Source organism: Bison bison, unplaced genomic scaffold (assembly GCF_000754665.1).
Source record: "Bison bison bison isolate TAMUID 2011002044 unplaced genomic scaffold, Bison_UMD1.0 scf7180017864471, whole genome shotgun sequence".
Taxonomy (NCBI): Eukaryota; Metazoa; Chordata; class Mammalia; order Artiodactyla; family Bovidae; genus Bison; species Bison bison.
The window spans coordinates 37359016-37384754 of record NW_011495032.1 but is presented as its reverse complement, the minus strand read 5'-3'; the positions used below and the strand labels follow the sequence as shown (position 1 = coordinate 37384754).

Below are 25739 nucleotides of genomic sequence, written 5' to 3'. Positions count from 1 at the left end.
CCTTCAAATAGTAAATTCCTCTTATGAGTAAACTGATAAAGAAATTAAATTTAAAAATGAAGAAAGAGTTATAAAATTCTGGGTTAGGCCCTTTGCCTCTTCCCACCTCACCAGCCATTGTGTGCAGGCCCCAGTTTATGAATAATAAGGGTACATCCATTTGGTGTCCAGAGATCCTGAAGCTTCGAGTATTCTAGAAGGATCTTGTGAGGATCTTATGTATCTTGTGACCATAGATACATAAGTGTGGGGTTTCAACTGCATACTGATGGTGAAGGCTGTGTTTTTGTACCATCTTTGTGGGCACTTTGACAGTTAATGTTGGTGAGTATCTATGATGACAGGGCCCCAATAGGAACTCGATAAGCACACCTCACACAATATTCACAAGAGCTTTGCAAGGTGGGTGTATCATTCTTAATTTATAGATGAGGCTGCAATTTTTTAGGATGAGGCAGAGATGGAATTTGAAAGATACCTACTAACTCCAAAGTTCTTCTACACTCTGGCAATACCATCTATTTTTATTTAATCAGCTATTCAGTTTTATATACTAGATGTTTCAAATAAAAAGATCATCATGGTGCCTACTTCCAAAGATGTCACAGCCTAAAATGGAAAAGTGATAGGAATAAGTACACAAGCAAACATAGCACACTTAACATTGATATAAACTCAGTATGTACAAAGTGCTTAAATTGTGTAAAATATGGAAATCCATTCATTGTCTAAGAAGCATAGAGTTCTTTGTCTATAAGCATGGTCAGAGATTACCCTGAACTCAGTAAGACTGGCTACCTTCCTGTCCTCCTTTAGCAATTTAATAGGGAGCTGCTGTTAAGTCACTACAGTCGTGTCCGACTCTGTGCGACCCCATAGACAGCAGCCCACCAGGCTCCCCCGTCCCTGGGATTCTCCAGGCAAGAACACTGGAGTGGGCTGCCATTTCCTTCTCCAATGCATGAAAACGAAAAGTGAAAGGGAAGTCGCTCAGTCGTGTCCGACTCTTAGCGACCCCATGGACTTCAGCCTACCAGGCTCCTCCATCCATGGGATTTTCCAGGCAAGAGTACTGGAGTGGGGTGCCATTGCCTTCTCCGTAATAGGGAGCTAAAAGAACCAATTACCTTTCCTGGAGGAGATAAACTGAATTTTACCTTACAGCCTTAATTCGTGTTTTTACCCACAATGCTTGCTGTTGTACATTTACTTTGTGGTTTCCATTTTGAGTTACAGATAATAATTGTGCAGTGGCAGAGTATGCATGCCATCACAGTACATGCTGTAAATACAAAATGAACCGGGGAAATTTTCAGGATGATGAACTGCAAAGCACATATGATATCCCATGCTCTCTCCCTGACAAAAAGCCGTACCAGGACCACCTAAGAGGAGGTGAACCACCTCCCCACTCCTGTAACATGAGATGCGTGGACCACCATGTAACTATGGCCACTGGTCAAGGCAGGTCCCGTTAAAAAGAAGCCTCCAGAGTTCCTTGTCCAGAGGAGCCATTTTCTGTTGAGTAAGTTCAGAACTGTTGAGCCAGTGGCTTTCTGGGAAAGGGATGAACTTGTCTTTCGTGTTGAAAGAATATATGAAGAAGTAGTTTTAGGGCTTTAACCTGAATGTGGGGAAATGGGCAAGATGTCCCCTATGGAGGAGATGCAGCTTTTGCTTCTCCAAGCTCATACTTCCTTAGTTTCTTATCACCTCTTGTTTTCCTCTCCGACTCCTATTTATTACTCAGTCTTTTCTCTTGCTCTTTCTTTGCTCTTTTTGATCTTTGTTGCTTTCCCTTTGGTTTTTGTTGCTGTCCCTATTCCTTAAAATTTTTATGAAGGTAGTTTTCCCTTTATTTTCACAATGTGTTGATATTCAGTAGTACTCCTTACAGTATTTCAAGCTGAACTAAAAAAGTGTCAAGAAAAAGAAAAGTGAAACTGACTTTCTCAAACTGTTTAAACTTTCTGTTTGAGAGAAAGGAAAAGGTCCAGGTCAGTTCTTATTTTTATCTGAATAGTTTTCCCATCCAAATAGTCAGCATAAGGAATATAAGAAGATTTAGAGGAATATAGTCATGGTCATGAATAATTCAAATATACATTAAGAATGCAGAACTTTGGGAGCAACCGATACATTTTATAGAGGATACTGGAAGAACACTAGGGAATGAAGACAAATATCACCTTTTCTTATCATTTTTATTAAAAGGACACACTGGGGAAAAAAAGAGATTTTTTTTTTCCAATTATAAATCATAAAGTACCCTGGAACCAGGATTTGGATCTTGTTTCTAAAAAGGAAGTCAAATCAAACCACAGTGGTAAGCAGAACTTCTTGCTTTTCTGCTCTTGTCTTTTTATATCTGTTCTTATGTACCTTCAGTAAGCTTTTTATAAACAATCAGACAAAATTCACATTATTCACTCCAGACATCTGGGCTTATTTCATTCTTGAAATAGATACATTTGTTTCAGATACTTACTTTAGGTATATCAAGTTTTCAAGAAAATGTGATTATTTCTATTTTAAAAATAATAAATAAAAAGTTAGTTTAAAAAAAGAAGAAGAAGATTGCTGAATTGTGGGATAGTCCAATAGTGTTTTCTGCCAAAAGGTGGTGTGATCATGTTGTACAGAGTCCTGGCATCATGTGCTATCGTTACAGCCTTGATACATTCAGTGAAGTTAAAACGCTGCATGCTTCATTCTTTCTTTGACATCTGGTGCCACCTGCCATGACACCAACCATAGTACCTAGCACAGATTAGATAATCCATAGATGTGTGTTCTGCCCCTTCTTCTTTGAATCTTTCTTGAAAGTATTCATCTTTGATAATCTTCAAAATGCCATCTATAATTTAACATAGAAACTTGTTTTCCTTTAAAGGTTGACAAATAAGCAGACCTTTATTTCAGTACCCAAAGCAGTCTTTGACTCTCATCTGTTTGGGATCCACCATGTTTTTAAAAGAAAGTATATATATATTGTAAATATTTTTAGTGTTTAGCTCTATGTTCTTTTTTACTGTAAGAATATAGAAAAAAAAAAACTATTTCAACCTTATCTAGACCATTTTCTCTGAAGAAAAATTTACTTTGTAGGACCCCTTATATATTCATTGATATATGGTGAAGTGAGTTTTGTCATAAAATCCTAGAAAGTAGATTAAAAATTTGAAAGTCCTAGGGGAGCCCTGGAATCTACCACATAACACTTTGCTGTAACTAACTGAAATTAATGTGAGTGATACAGAGTTCTTGCTTTTTCTTCTCTAGTAAAATCCTGAGAAAGTCATCCAACCTGGAGAAGGACAGCAATTTATCACTCCAGAGTACTGAAGTTCCACAAAAAAGGCACACATCACCGGGTAAGCTATCCTCTTCTGTCTAGTTTAGAACAGGCCTTTTGGAACAACCAGTAAAGGTCTCATCTTTAAAAGTTGTACTTCTAACAATTCAAGCAAAGATGGAATGCCCAGCCTATCCTGAGAGATCTAAACACTCCTTACAGTTGCCTGAGTGTGGTGGTGCCATTATGCAAAGGTCTTGAGAATAATTGGAAATTAAGTTATTACTGTTATACACACTAGGAGCAAAAGCCTAAATGGTACTAATATAATGTTGAGAATTACACACTTTCCGACAATTGACCAGGAACTCTTCCATTGTCTACAGTTAAATGACACCGGGATGGTTAGAATGCCCAGCAATAAAACATATTGAATGGAGTCTCAGAGATTTGTCTGAGCTTTACATTTTATTTGTGAGGAATATGAGGCCCAACAAGGTTAAGCACCCTCCCTGTTGCAGTCATCCAGCTGAGCTAGTACTAGGCCAACTGTCAGGGTAGGACTTTCCAGCTAATAGTCTTCTTCCTCCCACTCCACCACTCAGTGTCACAGTCATTCATCGTGCCTGTGTGCTTCCTTCACTCACAGCTAAGTCAGTGGCCCTCAGATGTTAGTGTGCAGAATACCACATGCTGAGCTTCCTGAACCTTCTGCTCAGGTACTTCTGCTGCAGATGTTCCTGAGATACAGTTATTAGAAGCCACAAATTGAGAATAAACTCTCAAGACAGCAGGACTGTTTCATATTCATTAGCTAATATTCATTAGGTGCCTGCTATCGTGTAGGTACTGTCCGAGCTATTGGAGATATATTAGTGAACAAAACAGAGATTCCTCTATGTTAGAATATGATTGGTGCTCTGGGGGGAAAAAATAACCTTTAAAAATGCCATGTGATATTTAAGAGTTTATGACACTAATATTCCAGTCTAAGTTGATGAGCCACATGAAAAAAAAAAATCTTTTGTTATTGTAGTAGGAATACATTTGTGAATGGTTTTGAGGCGTTAACATGCTGTGTGAATGATCTCTGGGTGTCTGACAGAGTAGGCTAAAGAACAGAATAAGATCATACTGTTGTAGTCCAGTTAGCTTTGCTCTGTGCAGTAGCCATGGATTATATTTCTGGCCAGTCATCTCACAAATGTATTGCTTTGGTCTAGAGGAATGTAAATTCTTCAGCCCCGTGAGCATTTTAACAAAGTCTAGGCCCCGCTGATGTTGGTCACTGTATCTTTGAATATTAAGATTCTTTGTTGTGAGGATAATAAAGTATTTCTATCCAAAATTTATAAAAGTCAATACACTGGCTAATGAATGCTATATATCTGAACATACTTTTCCAGCTAATGTTCCTAACCCAGAACACTGTGCCACATTATAAATGGTATTGGATGAGACCACTTTGGGAATTACTTAATTAGAGTATACTGTAGTCTGGACTAATTGCTTCCTCCCATTTATTTGATCTGAAATATCATTCAGAAACCACTTTGGGGAGGAGAGAATTTATGATCTTAAGCAGATTTTAGCCTCCCAATTGAATAATTAAAAAAAAAAAAAACATTATCACCAGATGTGTATTGAGCATTGGCAGATTCTTCAACCAGATGTTGGGTGTGACGGATTGTGGGGCTAGTGGAGGCACCTCAGATCCTCTAGGCTTGCACTGAAATGATTCCATTTATTAGGCAATAATATTGGTGATAAAGTTTAATGGTATAAACTGGAATGAAAGCAAATGACATCTAGAATGATTGGAAAGAACCCAAGAGCAGACCAAAAGCATCACAGTTTTATGTGAAAGGAAAAACTGATTGGATTCAGCATTTTGCCAATAGGAAACTTTCATGGAAGGTGTATATTTGAACACATTTCTTATTGTGGAGTACATGAAAGCGTAAGTGATATTTATGGATTCTTATGTGTGTGTGTGTGTCTGTGTGTGTGAGTTTGTGTGTTTATTTTGCTAATCTTTTCTTTCTTTTTACAACAGCCACAATATTTCCTAGTCCAAGTGCTGATCTGGAAAGTACTGAAACAGATACTTTCAATGGTAGTCAAGTGCTTGCCCGGATTCTTAGTTTGGAAAAGGTAATTTCAATCAGCTTTATATTAGGCTCATAATAAAAAGCAGGTAAACAAGCACCTCATAGGAAGAGTACTCCCATTTGGAGTAATATCTTAGAGAGATTCTTTTCTTAGGAGCTCTTTGATAAAAAGCTTAATTTAGAGACATTCTAAATTCCTTAAAGTCTTGGATATTTATTTACTTCCCTGTTAAGTCCCTTAATTGAACTTAAGATTTTCATTTGGTAAAAAAAAATAGGGTGGCATTATATGTGATCTTTTAATTTTCTGAAGCAGGGAAGAAAAAATGCTGTATGAAAGCAAATGAAGCTAGAGCAGCCATCAGACTCGCTGCCTCATCCATACTAATAATGCTTTTGGAAAAATTGGAGCTATAAAAAATATCTCCCCAAAGTAATAAAATCCCTTTCCTTAGCATGGCTTAAAGAGCTTACCTATGGATTTCTGTCTGGTTTACTCACCTTCCTCTCTAAGATTCCAGATTGCAAAATGATAAACATCATTTCTAAGAGGTGTGTACTGGCAACCTATGAGCTACATGTGCACGTGTGCACATATACAAGGATTGTAAGAAACTGAATTTGAATGCCTTTAGGCCGAAGAGGTACCCTTCTGTTAACTGCAATCCCCACTTTTCCTTATGGTCTTTTATCCAACCAGATTCATACATTTAAGTTACTTGGCTGGCCCATGGGCATTTGAGTCCTGCTTTGCATGCTTTTCAGAAATTAAGAGGAGATCACTTTCAACATTTTGCCACAGAGGGACTGTTTCTCTCTCAGTCTCTGTCTCTCTCTATCTCTCTGTCTCTGTCTCTCTCTCTCTCTCACACACACACAAAAGAATTTTAATAATACATCTCCATCTTATCTAGTAGACATTTCTTCCATCTGAAACATGGAGACATAACTCTGATCTTTATTCATGTTATTCGTATTCCTGTGACCTTAACCACTGCTACTTAATATGTGTCTATTAGTTCCCCTTGAATTGACATTATGTATAACTGAGGCATCTTAATAAACTTATTTATGTCAGTAAACCAAAGAACAATTCAAAATGTGTGGTAAAGGCACCATACCTATCAAGGCAATTCTGCCAGTGCTGGATGATATGTAAGACCTTCACAGTCAGTTTAGTCTAGATTTTGAAATCCTGGTGTATATAATAGTTGAGGTACCTAAATCACCTTGTGTAACTGAGAAAACCCCACCATGTGCCCACTTAATTCCGGTATAAAGCCTCCACAAGTCATATCAGGGTGTAAACTAGGAAAAGTTATTTTATTCCATTCCATTTCTTCCATATTCTAATAATTTTATTTTATTTATGATTTTATTCCACTCCAATTCTTCTATATTCTAATACTGGAAGCAAACAGTCTTGTATTATATCAGTTAAATTCTTTAATAGCTAAAATAGCAATGCTATTCTCAAAAAAAAAAAAAAACCCCACAATGTATTGTATTGAAATTCCCAGGTTCTCTTTCTCAGATGGAATAAAATTTCAGAATTTTGTGAGGCAGCACAAAGTCATATATCCAGTGGAGATAAGTGAAAAATGAATTTTCTATGTATAGATACATATTTTCAGAGTAGTTGGAGCAGAGAAAGGATATAAAAATTAGAATGACATATTGATGTCTGTGTCAGCAATCTCTCTGATTCCTCTTTCTTTCTGTTTACTGCTTTCTGCAACCCTTGCAAGAATAAGTAGAGAAATCATTTTGGAGTGAATTTATATGTGACGTTAAGAAAGAGATATAGATGAATGACTAGAAGACCTGGCACTTAGAGTATATCCTAGAATAAATGGATCCTGTCTTATTTCATTATATTTAGAAGTTGAATCACTGGAAGGCATAGTGTAGATTTTGTGATATAAAAGGGGAAGGATGAAGGTAGTTAGCCTTCACCTGACAGGTTGTAAGAATCAATTATTAGGAAGAGTGCATTAAATATTGCAACTCACTGTAATTGGCTCTATAAATATCTAAACAACTTAATAATGGTGAATGTGATCAATATTATAACTGAAAATAGTGCTACATCTGTGACTAGTCTGTACTGTAAAATATATGGGGGCCCTCCATTATAAAAATGCTTTCCGATTATTGCCTTTGGTAATTATATACTTCTATGTATCTTCATATATGTGTTTTTCTTTTTTCTTTAATGCATAACTCATAAATGAAATTATTGCTTTTCCAATGAAACATAATCCATGTTTTTCTACTTCTTCTAAATAAACACTGTTGATCTTGAGACTAGACTCTGAAGCTCATCCTCTTTGGAAGTCTTCCAGAAATCCTGGCCAGTTTCCCATGAGGTGTCACAAATTGTTAGGACCCTTAAATCTCTGATGCTAAATGCCCAGGAAAAGCTAAGATTTTTAAGCCTGAAGATTTTTGTCAGAGAAGATCTAGTACATTAGGTTGTCTCATCAGATATAAGAAATGAGTGCAGTTAAGAAAATCGTATGTGAATATTTTAAATCATAAAGATGACAATAAATCACTATATTCACATATTCTCTCAGGGATTTTCATGGGTAAACCCAATGTATTTTAGTTTTAATTTCATAGTTGCTATAATGCAGGAACTTAAAATGGCTATTATGTAGACAGGTTCATTTCCTTGAAGACTAGTGTATTTGATATCTGTATTTACTAACATTGTTATACCACTTTTCTCACACACATTTTTAGCTTTTACAGCAAAATTCAACTTCAGAAGATATAAGAAGAGAACTGTGTGAGAACTATCCAGGTTATATTGCTGATTATGCCTTCTCTTGGACCACTCTAGGGAAAAATGTTCTTAATATATTTTGCCTGTCCAACAAGACCTTTTTAGAGTCTTCTCTCCAAGAACTAACAAACCAATTCTCTCAGGTGAGTGTAAACATTTTAATATGATCAGGGTCTCATAACAATAGCAGGAAATGTATCATTTCCATTCTTGTATGCACAAAGCAACTCAAAGTGATTCAAAGAGCAAGTCCATAGGTCTCATGGACTGGAAAATGCTGACTGAAATACTGGCTCACATTTGGCACGAATTCATCACACAGAGGTTCACACATGATGTCAAATTCTAAGCAATGACTACTTTCCATTTAAACGTGCTGGATTGAAATGATCCATTAAACAAAAAATATTGCTTTATGGTTAATACGGAGGTAGAATCTCATCTTTGGAGATGAAATTTGACCTTGGTTTATGGTAAATGAAGATTGACTGTTTTCTCTGAGATTTTTAAGTAAGATTACTTAGGATGTAATGTAAGTTTAATGATTAAACTCTCAGAGCCTGGTAATTCACAGAAGCTAGAATAATGGGTAATCTTTTAAATGTTTATTCTAAGATAAAACCTAATTTAAAACTTTGATTTTTATGAAAGAATATATCCTTCTTTCCAAAATATTATACACTAGAAACAAGAACTTTATTATATGAAGTGCTAATGACCTTTTTTGTATGCTAGTCTTAAATTATGATGTGAAAATCAGAAAATAAGATACTGATCATCTTTTTAAAATGAAATTCCACATACAATGAGAGTTCACAAAATCAAAATTTTTGAGTTGCCTCAAAATTTTATAAATGAGAATAAATTCAACATGTTCACATCTAACATTTTTCCCCTTGATCCTATGAATTTTATTGAATGGATGGAGGTTTGTGACATTCCAGGAGGTGGTGATCAAGACCATCCCCAGAGAAAGAAATGCAAAAAGGCAAAATGGTTGTCTGAGGAGGCCTTAAAAATAGCTGAGAAGAGAAGCTAAAGGCAAAGGAGAAAAGGAAAGATACAGCCATCTGAATGCAGAGTTCCAAAGGAGAGATAAAAAGTGAATAATACAAAGAAATAGAGGAAAGCAATAGAGTAGGAAAGACAAGAGGTCTCTTCAAGAAAATTAGAGTTACCAAGGGAACATATCATGGGCACAATAAAGGACAGAAATGCTATGGACCCAACAGAAGCAGAACTTATTAAGAAGAGGTGGCAAGAATACACAGAAGAACTATACAAAAAAGATCTCCATGACCCAGATAACCACAATGTGTAATCACTCACCTAGAGCTAGACATGCTGGAATGCGAAGTCAAGAAGGCCATAGAAAGCATCACTATGAGCAAAGCTAGTAGAGGTGATGGAATTCAAGTTGAGCTAGTTCAAATCCTAACAGATGATGCTGTGAAAGTGCTACACTCAACATGCCAGCAAATTTGGAAAACTCAGCAGTGGCCACAGAGTGGAAAAGGTCAGTTTGCATTCCAATCATAAAGAAAGGCAATGTCGAAGAATACTCAAATTACCTCACAATTATACTCATCTCACATGCTAAATATTATTTTGAGCAAAATAATGCTCAAAATTCTCCAGGCAAAGCTTTAGCAGTACGTGAACTGGGAACTTACAGATGTTCAAGCTGAACTCAGAAAAGGCAGAAGAACCAGAGATCAAATTGCCTACATCCGTCGCATCATCGAAAAAGCAAGAGAGTTCCAGAAAAATTTCTGCTTCTGCTTTATTGACTACACCAAAGCCTTTGACTATGTGGGTCACAACAAACTGTGGAAAATTCTTCAGGAGATGGGAATACCAGACCACCTTATCTACCTCCTGAGATATCTGTATGCAGGTCAAGAAGCAACAGTTAGAACCAGACATGGAACAATGGACTGGTTCCAAATTCGGAAAGGAGCATGTCAGGGCTATATTTTGTGAACTTGCTTATTTAACTTATAGGCAGAGTACATCATGGGAAACACTGGGCTGGATGAAGCACAAGCTGGAATCAAGATTGCCAGGAGAAATATCAATAACCTCAGATATACAGATGATACCACCCTTATGGCAGAAAGGGAAGAACTAAAGAGCCTCTTGAAGAAAATGAAGGAACAGAGTGAAAAAGCTGGCTTAAAACTCAACATTCAAAAGATGAAGATCATGGCATCTGATCCCATCACTTCATGGCAAATAGATGGGGAAACAATGGAAACAGTGACAGACTATTTTTTTGGGTGCCAAAATCACTCCAGATGTTGACTGCAGCCATGAAATTAAAAGATGCTTGCTCATTGAAAGTAAAGCTATGACCAACCTAGACAGCATATTAAAAAGCAGAGACATAACTTTGCCGACAAAGGTCCATCTAGTCAAAACTATGGTTTTTCAATTAGTCATGTATGGATGTGAGAGTTGGACCACAAAGAAAGCTGAGCTCTGAGGAATTCATGCTTTTGAACTGTGGTGTTGAAGAAGACTCTTGAGATTCCTCTGGACTGCAAGGAGATCAAACCAGTCTATCCTAAAGGAAATCATTCCTGACTATTTGTTGTAAGGAAATACTTTGGCCACCTGATATGAAGAACTGACTCACTAATACAGGAGGAGAAGGGGACGACAGAGGATGAGGTGGTTGGATGGCATCACTGACTTGATAGACATGAGTTTGAGCAAGCTCTGGGAGTTGGTGATACACAAGGAAGCCTGGCGAGCTGCAGTCCATTGGGTTGGAAAGAGTCAGACATGACTGAGCAACTGAACTGAACTGAAGTACAGAATGCTTAAATTACTCTTCATTAACCTGAGTTTTCCAAATGAACCAGATTAGAAGCACTGTTATGATAATGCCAATTCAATGTAGAGCACTTAGAATTCTATCTCAACAAACTCAGAAGCCATATAGAATGTGTGGCTAAGACTACCTTGTTCAAAATCACATTTTCAGCATGAAGGACCTTGAATTAAGATCCAACTAAAGCCTGACTACTACTATGAATGAGTTTATTAAGAAAATTGCTTGGGGTGGAAATATAATGAAGAAAATACTTCTGAAGGTGTTCTCTGGGACCTGTGATCCAGAGCAAGAGTAAAGATCATGGTTTTCTTTTATTTGTTTGCTTAGAGTACAAGATGTGACTATAGGATATTCACTATAAATCATTATTATAACTAAAGTTCCTTGTATTGCAACAGAACTTTGGAAATATTTTGTTAAGTATGTGTAATATTAAACATTTTCATGTATTTGTATATATATATATTCACACATTTATACATAAAACACCTAAATTTTAAAGGTTTTCTATGCAAATAATATAAGGTCTACTAATGGATCTGCATGAGGAAATGGCAGCCCACTCCAGTATTCTTGTCTGGAGAATCCTATGGACAGAGGAACCTGGTGGGCTACAGTCCATGGGGTCACAAAGAGTCAGACACAAGAGACTGAGCAGGCACTACTAATGGATATAGAGAGTATTTTTCTATATATCCTAAACTAGATCCTAGAGAAAAACGTATTACTCAGAAGCTAATTTTATTTTAAGAAATTAATTTTAATTTCCCAAAACCCAATTTAAAGTATTTTGTATAAACGGTTTTGTTAACCAAACATTAAATATGCCAACATCTAAAATTATAGGAAAAAATTCAATTACATGTAAGAACATTTGAAATGGTTACAGTTTTTCCAAGTAAAGGATTGCTAAGTCACTTCAGTCGTGTCCGACTCTGTATGGCCCCATAGACGGCAGCCCACCAGGCTTCCCCGTCACTGGAATTCTCCAGGCAAGAACACTGGAGTGGGTTGCCATTTCCTTCTCCAGTGCATGAAGGTGAAAAGTGAAAGGGAAGTCGCTCAGTCGTGTCCGACTCTTCGCGACCCCATGGACAGCAGCCTACCAGGCTCCTCCGTCCATGGGATTTTCCAGGCAAGAGTACTGGAGCGGGGTGCCATCGCCTTCTCTAAAGTAAAGGATTACTTCAAACTAAATGAAAATCTGAATTACTTAATTGAAACTCTCGACTTCCAGTGTTTTCAAAGACAGTCAGCCATGTGGTTACAGATATTGAAGTCTCGTCTCACCCTGTCTATGGTTTTATTTTTTTAAGCTATCACGTGATCCAAACAACCAGAAGACAATGTTTCAGGAAATGGTTAAAGTGCTATCCTTTTTCTCACAAGTACAAGAGCAGACAGCTGTGTGGGAGCTTCTCTCCAGTTTTTCAAATGTGTTCCAGAATGACAGCACACTAAGCAATCTATTTGATGTGCTTCGAAATGCAAACAGGTAAGAATCACTGTTCATAACAAAGTCTTTTTTTTTTCCTTCTAATGTTACCTTGAAGATCACTGCTAAGTAGTTAATTTAAACACAGCAAATAACCTTTCAGCACTTACTGCAGATTTTGGCAGTGAACGTGAGGGTATTAGATAAGCAAAGGAGAAAGATACACTGTGGTCATCAGGGTTATTGACATGTATATAGGGAACTGAGGAACACTAATCATAACATCAGTAATGTCAATTGATATCCCAGAACTCTGAAAAGATGGTAGAGGAGGACCAACGGTTGATTGGAATGGCTCAGTCTCACTCAGGGACCACAAAGGCTCTGTGCATCTGTATTTTACATGCTCAAGATGAAAATATTTCATTGGATTTTTGGTACTACACCGTAAAAAAAACAACCTTGCATATTGGGTTGACTTTATTTGACATATATGACACAAAGATTTGAAAAACTTGCAGAAGAAATCCCTTTAAAGTCTGTTTTCCTCATAAACGAGATCTGAGCATGCTAGCATTTAGAATTTGATGAACACATACTTAGGTTTTGGCTGTGATGCCTAGCTAATTTGGAAATGTGCATTAAACAAAACAACTGCATCAACAACCAGTAATTACTGGTGCCTGTTACATGCCAAACACTTTACCGGACCCTTCATATATTTTACATTGAAACTTAACAACAGAACTATCATTTATTTCATAAATGAGATAATAGAGGGCTGTAAAAATTAAATAATTGATGATCTTGCAGCTAAGAGAGTTTGAACCTGGGTTTTTATACTCCAGAACCCAGATGCCTCTCAGTGGATTCCATGGTTAATGTCTGAAGCACCAGAAAGGAGTTTTCTCATCTTCTCTGGAGAACTTCTAAATGTTTATATTTGTTCAAAGACCTTGTAATAAACTCTCATGTTGGTATATTAATTTCATTTGATTCTCATAACACCGCTTTGAGATTGAGACCACAGATATCTGCATTTTATTAAAAAGAAAACACACCTTCATGGAGGTCAAATGACTTCTTCAGGAAGGTCAAAAGACTTCCTCAAGGTTCTACAACTAAGTAAGTGGTAAAGCTAGAACCTAAACTCAAGGAATCTGAATCCAAGTCCTGTGCTCTTTCCACAATAAATAACATGTCATAACTAAACTCGGAGAAGGCAATGGCACCCCGCTCCAGTACTCTTGCCTAGAAAATCCCATGGATGGAGGAGCCTGGAAGGCTGCAGTCTATGGGGTCGCTGAGGGTCAGACACAACTGAGCGACTTCACTTTCACTTTTCACTTTCATGCATTGGAGAAAGAAATGGCAACCCACTCCAGTGTTCTTGCCTGGAGAATCCCAGGGACGGGGGAGCCTGGTGGGCTTCCGTCTATGGGGTCGTACAGAGTCGTACACGACTGAAGTGACTTAGCAGCATAACTAAACTATAAAAGAAGCAAGATAGTAAATTTGATTTGGTCCTCATTTTGGCTCTTCAGGAAATTTTCACTCACTCAGAATTTTGACACTTGGTTCTCTTCCTCCTTTGTATATTCTATTTTAGAAAACAAACAGGTAAATCAATGAAAGGAGAAAGGGGATTGTTTGAATTGTACAGTGTAGCAATGAAAGAAGTCAAGATACTCTTGAGACCACAATAAGATATCACTAACACTCGCTAAAATGGGTTCAGTTTTAAAAGATGAGCGACCCCAGTTGCTGGCAAGAATGTAAAGCAAATAGAATTCATACATTGCAAGTTAGAGTGTAAAGTGATATAACCATGTCAGAAAACAGTGTGACAGGCTCTAATGAAGCTAAAAATAGAACCATGTGAAATACCATTCTACCCCTGGTTATTTACCCAAGAAAATGAAAACATATGCCCACATGAAGACTGGTATGCTAATGCTCGTAGCAGATTTATTCACAATAGCTAGAAATTGAGAGAAAAACAAATATCCATAAACAGAATGGATGAAAAATTGGAATTCTACTCAGTTAAGAATAATAAACAGATTACTTAATCACACAACAGCACAGATAAATCTTATGAATATTGTGCTGGCAAAAGAATCCAGACCACAAAAAAAAGGAATACATACTAGATGTGTAGATATTGTATTATTAACAAAATTAATGTATAGTGTTAGAAATCAGAACAGTGGATATTGGGGCAACTGTTGGAAGCATGACAAAACTTTTTTAAGGTGATATTTTGTATCATCTTAAAATAAGATATTTTATATCTTATTTAGCATGGTGGTTACATAATTGTATATATTGTCAAAGTTTATTGAATAATAACCTTAAATAGGCTTATCATGTTGTATGTGAATTATACCTTAATGAAATTTGGTTATTAAACAAAAAATAAAAACCAAACTCCCACAAAATAATGCTCACTGAAAGGTGGAAGATCCAAAAAAATACCCTTTGGTCAAAAATAAATAAATTAAAATACATTAGACATCATTTTGATAGAGTAAATTACATAAGGTCATTGCACTGTGGCTATTTTAATTCCCTTAACATTTAAAATAAAATTATTGTATTATACCATAGATATGTTCTCAGGTAATGATTAGAATGTTGTTAACCAGTCTACATAATAATGAAAACAGCTTTTAAAAGAAATAGCTTCAGATTGTTATAAAGCAGATGACATCTGACTTTTTTCTAACCTGGATAACTTTCTTTAAATCAGTTGACTTTTACTTATTTATTATTTAGCTAATTAATTAACTTAAATTTTATTGCCAATTTATATACTTGTTCTTTCTAATATGAAAGCCTCTAGCTATTTGTGGGATTTTTTAATGTGATAAATTTGGCCTGTTGCATTTTGTAAATTTAAGGTGCACAGGCTGTCCATGATTTGGAGCACTTGGTGTGCTACTATCATTAAGGAATTTAATTTTTAATTTTATTTTTAATTAAATTTATTAGAAAAACTTCTAATATATTTGAAACAACATGGGTATGTGAATCTACTTTTCACTGGTAATTGCAATGAAATTCTAATACGGATTAAATATTTTCAATGAAAATTTAGCATCTGAGTTGAGATGCTTCATTAGTGTAAAATATACTTTGAAATCTGAAGATAATGCAATAGAAGATAAAATACTAATATATTTTATATTGATTAGATGTTGAAATGATAATATTTTGGATATATTGGGTCAAATAAAATATATTATTAAAATTAATTTCATCTGTTTCTTTAACATTTTTAATGTAACTACTAGAATATTTAAAATTAAATGTCTTGCATTATATTTGTGTTGAAAGACCTTTTATGTCAACCATTTTTTAAAGTCAAATCTTAACTATTATTATTAAAGTGTCACTAAAATTCTTCAGAAATGACTGTATTTTGTCACCAAATCATTGGTTTATCTTACTCTTTGTTGATCAAGTAATATGAACAAATAAACCCTATCAAAACTCATTGCTGTTATTTCCTCCAGCAGTTTTGTAAAGTTGTAACTTGTTATATAGTTCAGTCACCAAATCCAGATTGCAAACTGTCAAGATTACGACAGAAGTTAGCAAAAATGAGCACTCTCAAAAACCAAGAAAAGCATATGAAAAAACATAGGTGATAGTCACTATTATAGTAGAGGAGGAAGTTGTATGCTTAGATACGAATCACAAAAACTCCTTTTTAAATTACCTTACAAGGAGACTTGTTTTGGATAACTTCCATTTGTATATGATGAACAGGACAGAAAAACAAAACCAATGAAGTGAAGTAAAATTATCTTCATCAATAGTTTAAAGGATCTCATAGAGGATGGGGGTCAGGTGTCATTTTTGGGGTCACATTTTGATAGAAAAAATGAATTATGTCTACTGACATTTTTATTAGCTATATTAATAACAATAATGCTGACAATGAGCTTGCCAAATGTTCAGTCTTTGAAGGTGTTACTTTGAGACAAAAGATCAGCTGAGTCAAGCACAGACCAAGCTGGGCGAAGGCTGGCAGAAATCTCCAGTCTTAGAATGTTTACCTGGTCTCCATACTCACCAGGATTCAGAAACAATTCAAAGTCTGAGAACCAGGAGATTCTTGGGGCAAATATAAAAATGCCTGAGGTATATCAGCTGTTATGTATACAAAGCACAGACGAGAAAAATTCAGCCATCCCACCATGGCCAAACACACAGCTGGAAAAACAAGCTAACAATGGCTGTGGCTCAGTGCAGAAATGGTCTGTCCTCCTCTTCTCTGCCATGTTGGGGCAAAGCACCAGAGTCAAAATGTAGAGGAGAAAGAGCAGAAACTTCGAAATTAGACACAACCAGCTTTATTTATTTGGATAACCTTGTGTAAGTTATTTAACTTTTGAACTTTATTGTTCCATAACAAGACTAATGAATTGACTTTTTGGAATTATTAGAGAAGCAAATAAAATTATAAATAAATATGCATGCTAAGTTGCTTCAGTCGTCTCCAACTCTTTGAGACCCAGTGGACTGTAGCCGCCAGGCTCCTCTGTCCATGGGATTCCCCAGGCAAGAATACTGGAGTGGGTTGCCATGTCCCCCTCCAGGGAATCTTCCTGACCCAGGGGTTGAACCCTTGTCTTTCTGCAGCTCCTGCATTGCAAGCAGATTCTTTACCACTGAGTCACCAAGGAAGCCCATAAATAAATAGATATATGTTTATATATCCATACACATACCTACTAGAAATTAGAGGACATACAAAAAATTGGCGCTCTAAATGTAATAGTTATTCATGGCTAGGAGCTAAAATTAAAATGATCTTAATTTAAATATTAAAAATTCAAAAAATATTGTAGAAAGTATATGCACATGCTGTTGCTGATGTGACCTTTCAGTTGACTAAGATACATATGGAAGAGCTATTAGCTAATATGTACTACATTTAATTTCACAAGAGCAAATCCTTAACAAAGCCTTTTGTTCTAAGTTACCACTCATATATATATATATTTATATATATTGCCTCACAGTGTTTATGAAATTCAAACATACTTGTACAATGCTAACATTTTTTAAATGTACTAATGACAATAGGAGATAAAAAAAAGAGGCATTTTTTAAGTCGGTAATTGATTTTTTGGAAATACTGAATGAACTCAAGCATGAACCAGTAAATTTGCTGATTTTTCATTCCTGGTGTACACTGCCCATCTTATTAGTAACATAAAAATCCTGGGAAGACAGTGCCAGTTAGTTTGGATATTAATTTTGAGCTACCCCCTGGAGCAGTGCCTGTGGGCTACTTAGAGGATAGAATGCAATCTCTAATTAGGGCAAGCTGCCATTTAAAAAAAAAATTAACATTTGTTTAGCAAAAGATAAATATTTATCAAATACTTAATTAATAATTATTCCTGAAAGTGGATCCTTTATCTGGGCTTGATTTTTAATGAAAATAATTTCCAATATTTAATTTTTTTCCTTTAAAAACAAAAAAAAAGAGGTATCCTTTTATTGGAAACTGCTGTTTCTAACTACTTATTTTCAGACCTTAACAATAACAACAAAAAAAACTGATGTGAACTTCACTCCTTACTTTAAGACCTTTTAGGCTTTAGAATCCTGTATGGTTCAAGAATACTTTGTTGGGATTTTGTGCATGAACAGACAAACAAGCAATTAAATGACACAGCAGCATCTTGTCTTTTATGTTATAAGAATAATTTTCAATACTGTAGCTATTTTCTCCTTGAATAACCTTTTGTTTCTGTCTGCAAATGTTGAAATGCAATCTGGTTTAATTGTTTTTCGACTTGTCAGTGCGCTGCGGGTTGTGCAGAAGGTTTATCCACGTGTCACAACTAACGAAGGTTTCAGAACTCTCCATAAATCTGTTAAACATCTGCTGTATACCCTGGACTCCCCATCTGAAGGTATTGTATTTCTATCTTTCTGTATTCAGTTCTGCATTGCAATTCTGTATTCAGTTCCATTAGGAATAAAAAACAAAATGCAACTGAAGCAACCATTTACGCACGACATTATTCTTAGGTGGGAACATATGATACCACTCAATCTGGATCTTCAGCTAACCAAAGTGCGGAGACAAGGAGAAATGGTTGGAAAAGAGGCCGTGACTTTCTAGGATTTTTATTTTTATGAGAATGGTCTCTCTTAGCTATATTATAAAGCTATGTTTATGCTTGGTATGAAAAAATAAATACCAGAGAAAGGGACTAAGCCTCAACAAGTAGATTTCTACCACAACTTTTTGAACAAATGCCTACACTGAATTGCAGTATTTTTGCCCTTTTTCCCCAAATTTGTCTTTTTAATTAGAATGAGTCTTTCTTTGGATAAAACTCACCGTTCAGCCAGCCATCTTGAAAATGCATGATGGACATCAGAGCGTGAATAGATCAGTATAGACCTATTGTTCCACCTAGTAAGACAAACCATAGCATCTTGCTAGTGAATCAGAAAAGATCATCTTTGCATATAGAGAATAGCATTATATACCACATGCATGGAAATGCACAGACACACACACACACACACACAGCCATATACAGACACACATTTAGGACTATAAGGAATAAATCCCTACTTCACAAGTGAAATGTTTGGTTAGTATTTACTGCTTCTGAACGAGTTTAGGAATAGGCTTTCTCAGCTGAGTTTACCAGCTTTTAAGTATGTAGACTTTACTTTTGGATTACAAATGAGTAATCAGGTCACAAGCTGATTGTTTATTACAAGATCTTAAACTATTTTCATATGAAATGCTGGTTTTAAAGGCTTTAAAGACTTCTTGAAGGAGGATCTAACATACTCTTGGATACCAATTTCTTAGTCTACAACAATTTTTATGACTTCAGTCACAGAATTAATGACTAGCTTGCAGGATTGATTCTTGTTAAATTCAGTGGTCTTCATGAACATTAGGGTTAAAAAAAAAAGCCTTATGCTTTTAAGAAAAGGTCCGGCCCAGAAAAACCAGACAGTACAACAACAAACACAAATTATTTCCTCTGTACATTTTTCTGTTTGCATTTTAAAGACTTGAGAACTTCAGATTTCTCTTTACCATTCTTTTCCTTTTCATCTTCAGACTCACACCTTATAATTGTATGGAGGGATAAAGTTGAAATTTTTGTTACAAAGGACATAAGTTCTTTAGTGCCTTAGAAGCCAAAGAACCTCTCTTTAACTGAGGCAGCAAAACACTTTTCCTGATGAACAATATAGCTCAATTTTCAATATTTAACAATGGCCATGCCGCATTTCTATGATTATGCTTATAATTTTGAGCATGTGTTAAACCATGCCATTGGATAATCAGAATGACAAGGAAATATTAATACATTAAGGATATATGTTTTTATTTTTAGAATTAGATGTGCTTATATTTGTTTTTAAAAATTTCCTACACACGTGACTTCATCAGTCTAAAGATACCAATGCAGCAGTATTAAGGTCAGTTGCTATGTCACTAACCCCAAGCCCCTGCATGCATGCATGCTTGAGCAGAAATTTCATGACCTTTGAAAAATTCTTCCACGTATTTCTGGGAATCCTTCAGGAAACCCAAACTTGTTTTGAAGTACAAATACCTGCCATGATGCCCAAGCCACCCATGCTTACTCTTTATAGCATTTAGTGTTATTTGTGAACACATGTCCTCCCTTGGCTTTACGCTAAATAAACTGGAGTGAAATGGTCACTCAGAGCAGAGTTACTTGCTTGGGTCCTCTCTAATGATTGACAGGACTCAGATAGCTTTGAAGGTCTCATTCCCTTCTTTCAAACAAAAAGTAGAAAAAATTAAAAGGTAGTGTTCTTTTTTTGTGTGTCGATGATAAATATTTTATTATCTTAAGTCCTTTCTATCATCAAAACAACTCTATAAGAGGTATTTATTATCCCATTTTGCAGACAAAACAACTAAGGCAAAGGGAGGCTGGGCACTTTGCCTATGTTATACATCCAGCAAGTGACTAAACTGAGATTCAGAGCCTGAATCTGTCTATGCCCAAAGCTAGGTCCCCAAGCTCTGTTATCCTTTGGCCTTACTCATATTTACCATCTGAGACATGTACACACTTGCTTCTAGGATATCTCACACAAGGACTTGCCACCACCAAGCCTCAGAATGGCTCTACTTTCGGCCAGTCATAGAGTGTGATTCATTGTGCCAGATTCCTTCCCACATGATACATTTTTCAGTAGCCATCGCTCCATTCCTCTCTGCATTCTATGTCTATTTCTAATTCAAACCTCCACACCTCATGTCTACTTTTGATTCAGCCTTGATTACAAACACACTTCAAGGTTTTTTTCAGAAGCCTCCTCAGCAACCATGACAATATGGAGATGCTAATAAACATTTGAGAAGATGTTTTAAGGAATCTTAACTTCCTGTTTTAAGGAATCTAATTCTCAGCTCTGACCCAGTAAAGATTCCAGCTTCACTGTTTAGTATTTCCATTTATAAAACTGAGTTTTGAGGGTGAAGATTACCTTTTTTGGCTCATTGAAGTTTACTCTTTTGCCAAGTGGTAAATTACATGAAATTACATCTTTAAACAAAAAGCCATGTTTACTGGTGAAAAGAGGTTATCTGTGCACTAGATTTCTTTCTCTGTCTTTGGGCACCATTTTTATATATGCCTAATTCTACAAATAAAAATAAAACTTTGCTTTTTTAAAGGGCTGTAACAATTTCCACTTCATTAAAACCCATTCAATACGGTACTTCTCAGATACTTTAAAATCCAGAAGGACAAGTGCCCAGAGGGCAAAGTCCATACTTAGCATCAAGGTCAAGCCTATAATTGATATATACAAAGTTAATTTCTATTAGTTATTCATTTTAATAATCTGATGAAGAAGAGACATTCCATAACCATACAGTATACAAATGCTAATGGACTCAGGCATGTAGTATACAAATGCTGATGAACTCATAGGAGTTCAAAGTGAGCAAGATTTGATCTTGGAAAAATGGCTTTATATACTTTTACACTGCAGAAGCATACATCTTCACAGAGTCCTATCCGGATTATTCTATATATGTGCTCAGTTGCTAAGTTGTGTCCAACTGTTTGCGACCCCATGGACTGTAACCCACGAGGCTCAGACTCTGTCCATGGGATTTCCTAGGCAAGAATACTGGAGTGGGTTGCTATTTCCTTCTCCAATTCTATATATGGATGCCAATAAATAATGGTTATTACCATTATTAATTAGAGTGGGGAGGGAGGAGGGAGAAGGGTTCAGGATGGGGAGCACATGTATACCTGTGATGGATTCATTTTGATATTTGGCAAAACTAATACAATTATGTAAAGTTTAAAAATTAAAAAAAAAAAAAGATTTATACTGAGTGTCTTCTTCTTGGTCCTTTCACTCACTGATGCGTTGCTGTCTTTAGAGCAATAATACTTAGCTGTCTTGAGCAGAGAAGAGAGGGACTCCTGCCAGAGAGGAAAACTGAAAAAGCGATTCTGCCAAGTTACTAGAGATGGTACAGACATTACTCAGACATGACTGATACCGAGAAAGACAAGGAGGTTTTTAATTCTGTGAGTCTTTTACACTCATCCTTATTTAAATAAACAAAATGACCAGCGTGAGAAAAATACAGATGGCTGCCTAGTTTTGTGCTACGACTTTTCTGGAAGACTTTAGAACACACTAACTAGAGACAATGGGAGAAGTATTAAAGCTGTCAATAAAGTATCCTATTGAAAATGATAAGGCCAGTGTTGAAAAACGACAGCACTGGAACTTCTGGATTATATATGAGAAACTAAGAGGGTCTACAGAGAAGAGTGAAATAAGTAATACCATTTCCTTAAAGGAGTTGAATGAAAGCGTTGGATTTCTAATGTTTTTATTTATGCAGTAGCCATTTTTAAATTTTGCACGTGAATGTTGTTGCACTTACTTTTTTTTTTTTAGCTCAGGAAAGTATATTTAAAAAAAATTTAATTGGAAGAAAATTGCTTTTTATGTTGGTTTCTGCCATACAGCAACATGAATCAGTCATAATTATACGTATATATTCCCTCTGGAGCCTCCCTCCCCTCCCGCCATCCATCCCCTATAGGTCACCACAGAGTGCCAGACTGCGCTCCCTGTGTTATATATGGAATACTACTCAGCTACACTTACCCTGCAATGATAGAATGCTATGCAGCAAGCTGACTCAGGGACCCATTTAACTTCTAGGGGCAATTCTCTGCGTTGAATTAGATCTTCATATATGGTTTCCATTAGACACACCTTAGTGATTGCCTTCCACAATCCAAACCTCACATTATTTGAGACCACTCAGAATGGTTCTATAAACATTAGTTAATTTGCCTTCACAGCTGCATTCAATTGAAATCACTGGCTGGTTTTTGAAAGATAAAAAATATAGATTAGTGATGGCAGATGTTTCCTAAGGCTACATTCTAGACAAATGAAGGCAAACAAACGAAAAAATCCAGTGACCCATGAGATTGAAATTGGTTTAATTTGATTAACAAGTCAACAAGGTAGTCAGTCTGCATTATAATATTTGAGTTATCTATGCATACAGGTCATAGGGTAAAATAATGTAATGGTTTGATGCACAGAGAAATAATTTGTTAGAAATGCATATGCCTAACCATTGGGATTATTTCACTTGGGGGGCAATTGATAAATACATATTTTAAATGTTTCCAACTGAGCTTAGACATCTCTGCAAAGTCGTTTGGAGAAAAATTCTGCAGACTGCCTGCTTTTCTTCCCACTAATTTGACCTGGGATGATTTTTACTTAGAAAAATAAATCCTTTAATGAAATACTAAATGTTATCTCTTTAGGTGGCTCTGATAATACAACACATTTGTGGAGTGAGGAAGCTGGACAGTCACTATCCCCAAGCAGCCTGGCTGCACAGTAAGTCTTTGTTGGTTTGTTGGTGTGTTCCTAAATTGGTAGGTAACTTGACTGAATAAGCAAGCAGCACAATTCATAAACATCATTCTTTTCATCAGTGTGTAAGACCATGGAATAGAAAAATATCAACTATTGACTGACGAAAGAAAAAGTTAAAGTTGAAGTGCAGTAAAGTTGAAACTTGTTTTTTTATTATTCAGTGATATTTTTAGATAACGCAACATGAAGATCTGGTTTTCAGTTCTAAGATTGCATAACTAGATCCCACATGTTCTGTCTGGATAGGTCACCTTATGTCTATGAGGAAAATCTAGCTGGAGGCCCAATTTCCAACTCTTTTCAAAGTCTTTCATCTTCGTATGAAAGATGTAAAAGTCTCCAACTTTTTACATTACTGTTGATTTCAGTTTTTAAAAATTGACATTAAAAACTGACCCCACAAGGTAATGCAAACTTTGTTTGCTTTAGTGGTATTCAAGTAGCCTAACTGTTTATCAGTTATTTAATTTGGGACTGTTTGTGGTTCATGTAAATGTTTATATATTTACCTATTCCTGAGACAGTGAAAGGCAGTGGAAATAACAGAAGTAATGTTGGCTTCTAAGGACCATTAACATAAGCAGTTCTCTGAAGTAACTAACAGTTATGGTAGAAAATTCAAGCAGTTGCCTGTAGAAGCTCATTGAAGTAAATTCACATAGTTCAAGGCAAATTTAGAGACTAGGTGACCTGTTATGTAAAAGTTGTTTTGGCCTGATAAATTATACTACTGAAATTATTTGATTTTAGTCCCAAAAGATGTGTTTTTGTGGGCTAATGGAAACAAATAAAAACAAATAGTAGGCCTTATTTTTAACCATTCATTTCTTTTTCTAAAATAGAATCTATGCAATTGTTTATAAACTTTCTATTATTCAGTGAGAAGTTTCCCAAGTCTGGGTAGTTCTAGGCAAAATTCTTCCATCAACAACTACCTTCTCTTTCTGCCCCCACATCTCTCCTCTAAGGTGCCTGAACCAGATGCTTCTCCCAAGAGCAGTCTTGCAATCCTGGGCAATTTTCCCCCAGACAGGATTCCATATTCCAAATAATCTAGTCATTTAAACACATTCCCTATATAGCCAGCAAAATATTAAAACAAAACAAAACAAAAAAAAACCTCTGACTTGAGACAACTGGATACTTATTGCTTGAAGCCAGGTATCTTTATCAGAGCCTTGTGGGCATCCATAGTGCTAGTTATTCAGATGTGAAAATTACACAACAAATGTAGTTGGTTGCTGACAGCTAGCTGACAGTTTATTAGGAAGAATTCATTACTTTTAAGATGGATCTTGTTGAGATTGGTGAAATTAAGGGATTTATTATCTTTGGGCTCCCTTTCCATTCCCACTTTAAAACAATCACGGAGTGGAAATACTTGGCATGAGATAAAAGTGTTAGTAGTCCAGAATTTTCTTTGGAAAGCTGCTCAAAAATATTTTTTCCCTCATAGCTCTTCTCCCTCCTCCTTATTTTTGCACTAAAGTTACTTTTTTTTGTTGTGTGTCTATATGAACAATATGCACGCATATATCTGTAAGTTCATCTTTTTTTGTAAGCATTCTTAGGATGTAGGTAACATTTTACATAAAATATGTAAATTAAATGGATTAAAGAAATACTTGGGATGTTTATGCCAAAACAGTTGGCATATATATATCTTAATTTTTGGTATATATTAAATATAATCTCAAAAATCTTGGTAATCAGATGTTCTTCATGGAACTAAGATAATGGCTTATATGATATTTCAAGGTCACTTTTAGCTCAACATTCTTCGATTTAAAGCTTGAAAATTTGTCATGAGAAGTTTTTGTGCTATTTCATTTGAAAAGTTAGACAAATATTTTGCTGTTGAGCATGGCACTAAGATGGAAATGGCTCAATGCTATAATAATTATGACAAAGAGGAAGACAAACACAAAAGAAAGAGAGGCAGTAACAAGAGGAGAGTCTCTGGTCAAAGAAGTGCCTGACAAAAGCAAGAAAGCTCAGGAATGGGTGCAGTTTTTCTAAACATGGAAGCTATGGACTATATTTAAATGAAAGTCAGACATCTGACCAATAAGCTGTGCCCTGACTGGTAAGTTAGAGACTTTCTTGCTATAGATTTTCTTGTTTAAGTTCCTCAAGGATCCAGTGTCATTAGATCAGATCAGATCAGATCAGTCACTCAGTCGTGTCCGACTCTTTGCGACCCCATGAATTACAGCACGCCAGGCCTCCCTGTCTATCACCAACTCCCGGAGTTCACTCAGACTCACGTCCATCGAGTCAGTGATGCCATCCAG

The 25739-nt window shown here is 35.9% G+C and overlaps 1 protein-coding gene across 1 annotated transcript in view; it reads left to right on the top strand.

Moving 5' to 3' along the window:
* Positions 1 to 25739, top strand: part of ABCA12 (ATP-binding cassette, sub-family A (ABC1), member 12) — a 202021-nt gene that overhangs the window by 75261 nt on the left and 101021 nt on the right. Inside the window, exons 4-9 of the mRNA XM_010861144.1 lie at positions 3283 to 3374; positions 5352 to 5449; positions 8155 to 8340; positions 12353 to 12531; positions 18295 to 18407; positions 23331 to 23406. Coding sequence (XP_010859446.1) covers positions 3283 to 3374; positions 5352 to 5449; positions 8155 to 8340; positions 12353 to 12531; positions 18295 to 18407; positions 23331 to 23406 — 744 coding nt within the window. The remainder of the gene's footprint in view (positions 1 to 3282; positions 3375 to 5351; positions 5450 to 8154; positions 8341 to 12352; positions 12532 to 18294; positions 18408 to 23330; positions 23407 to 25739) is intronic.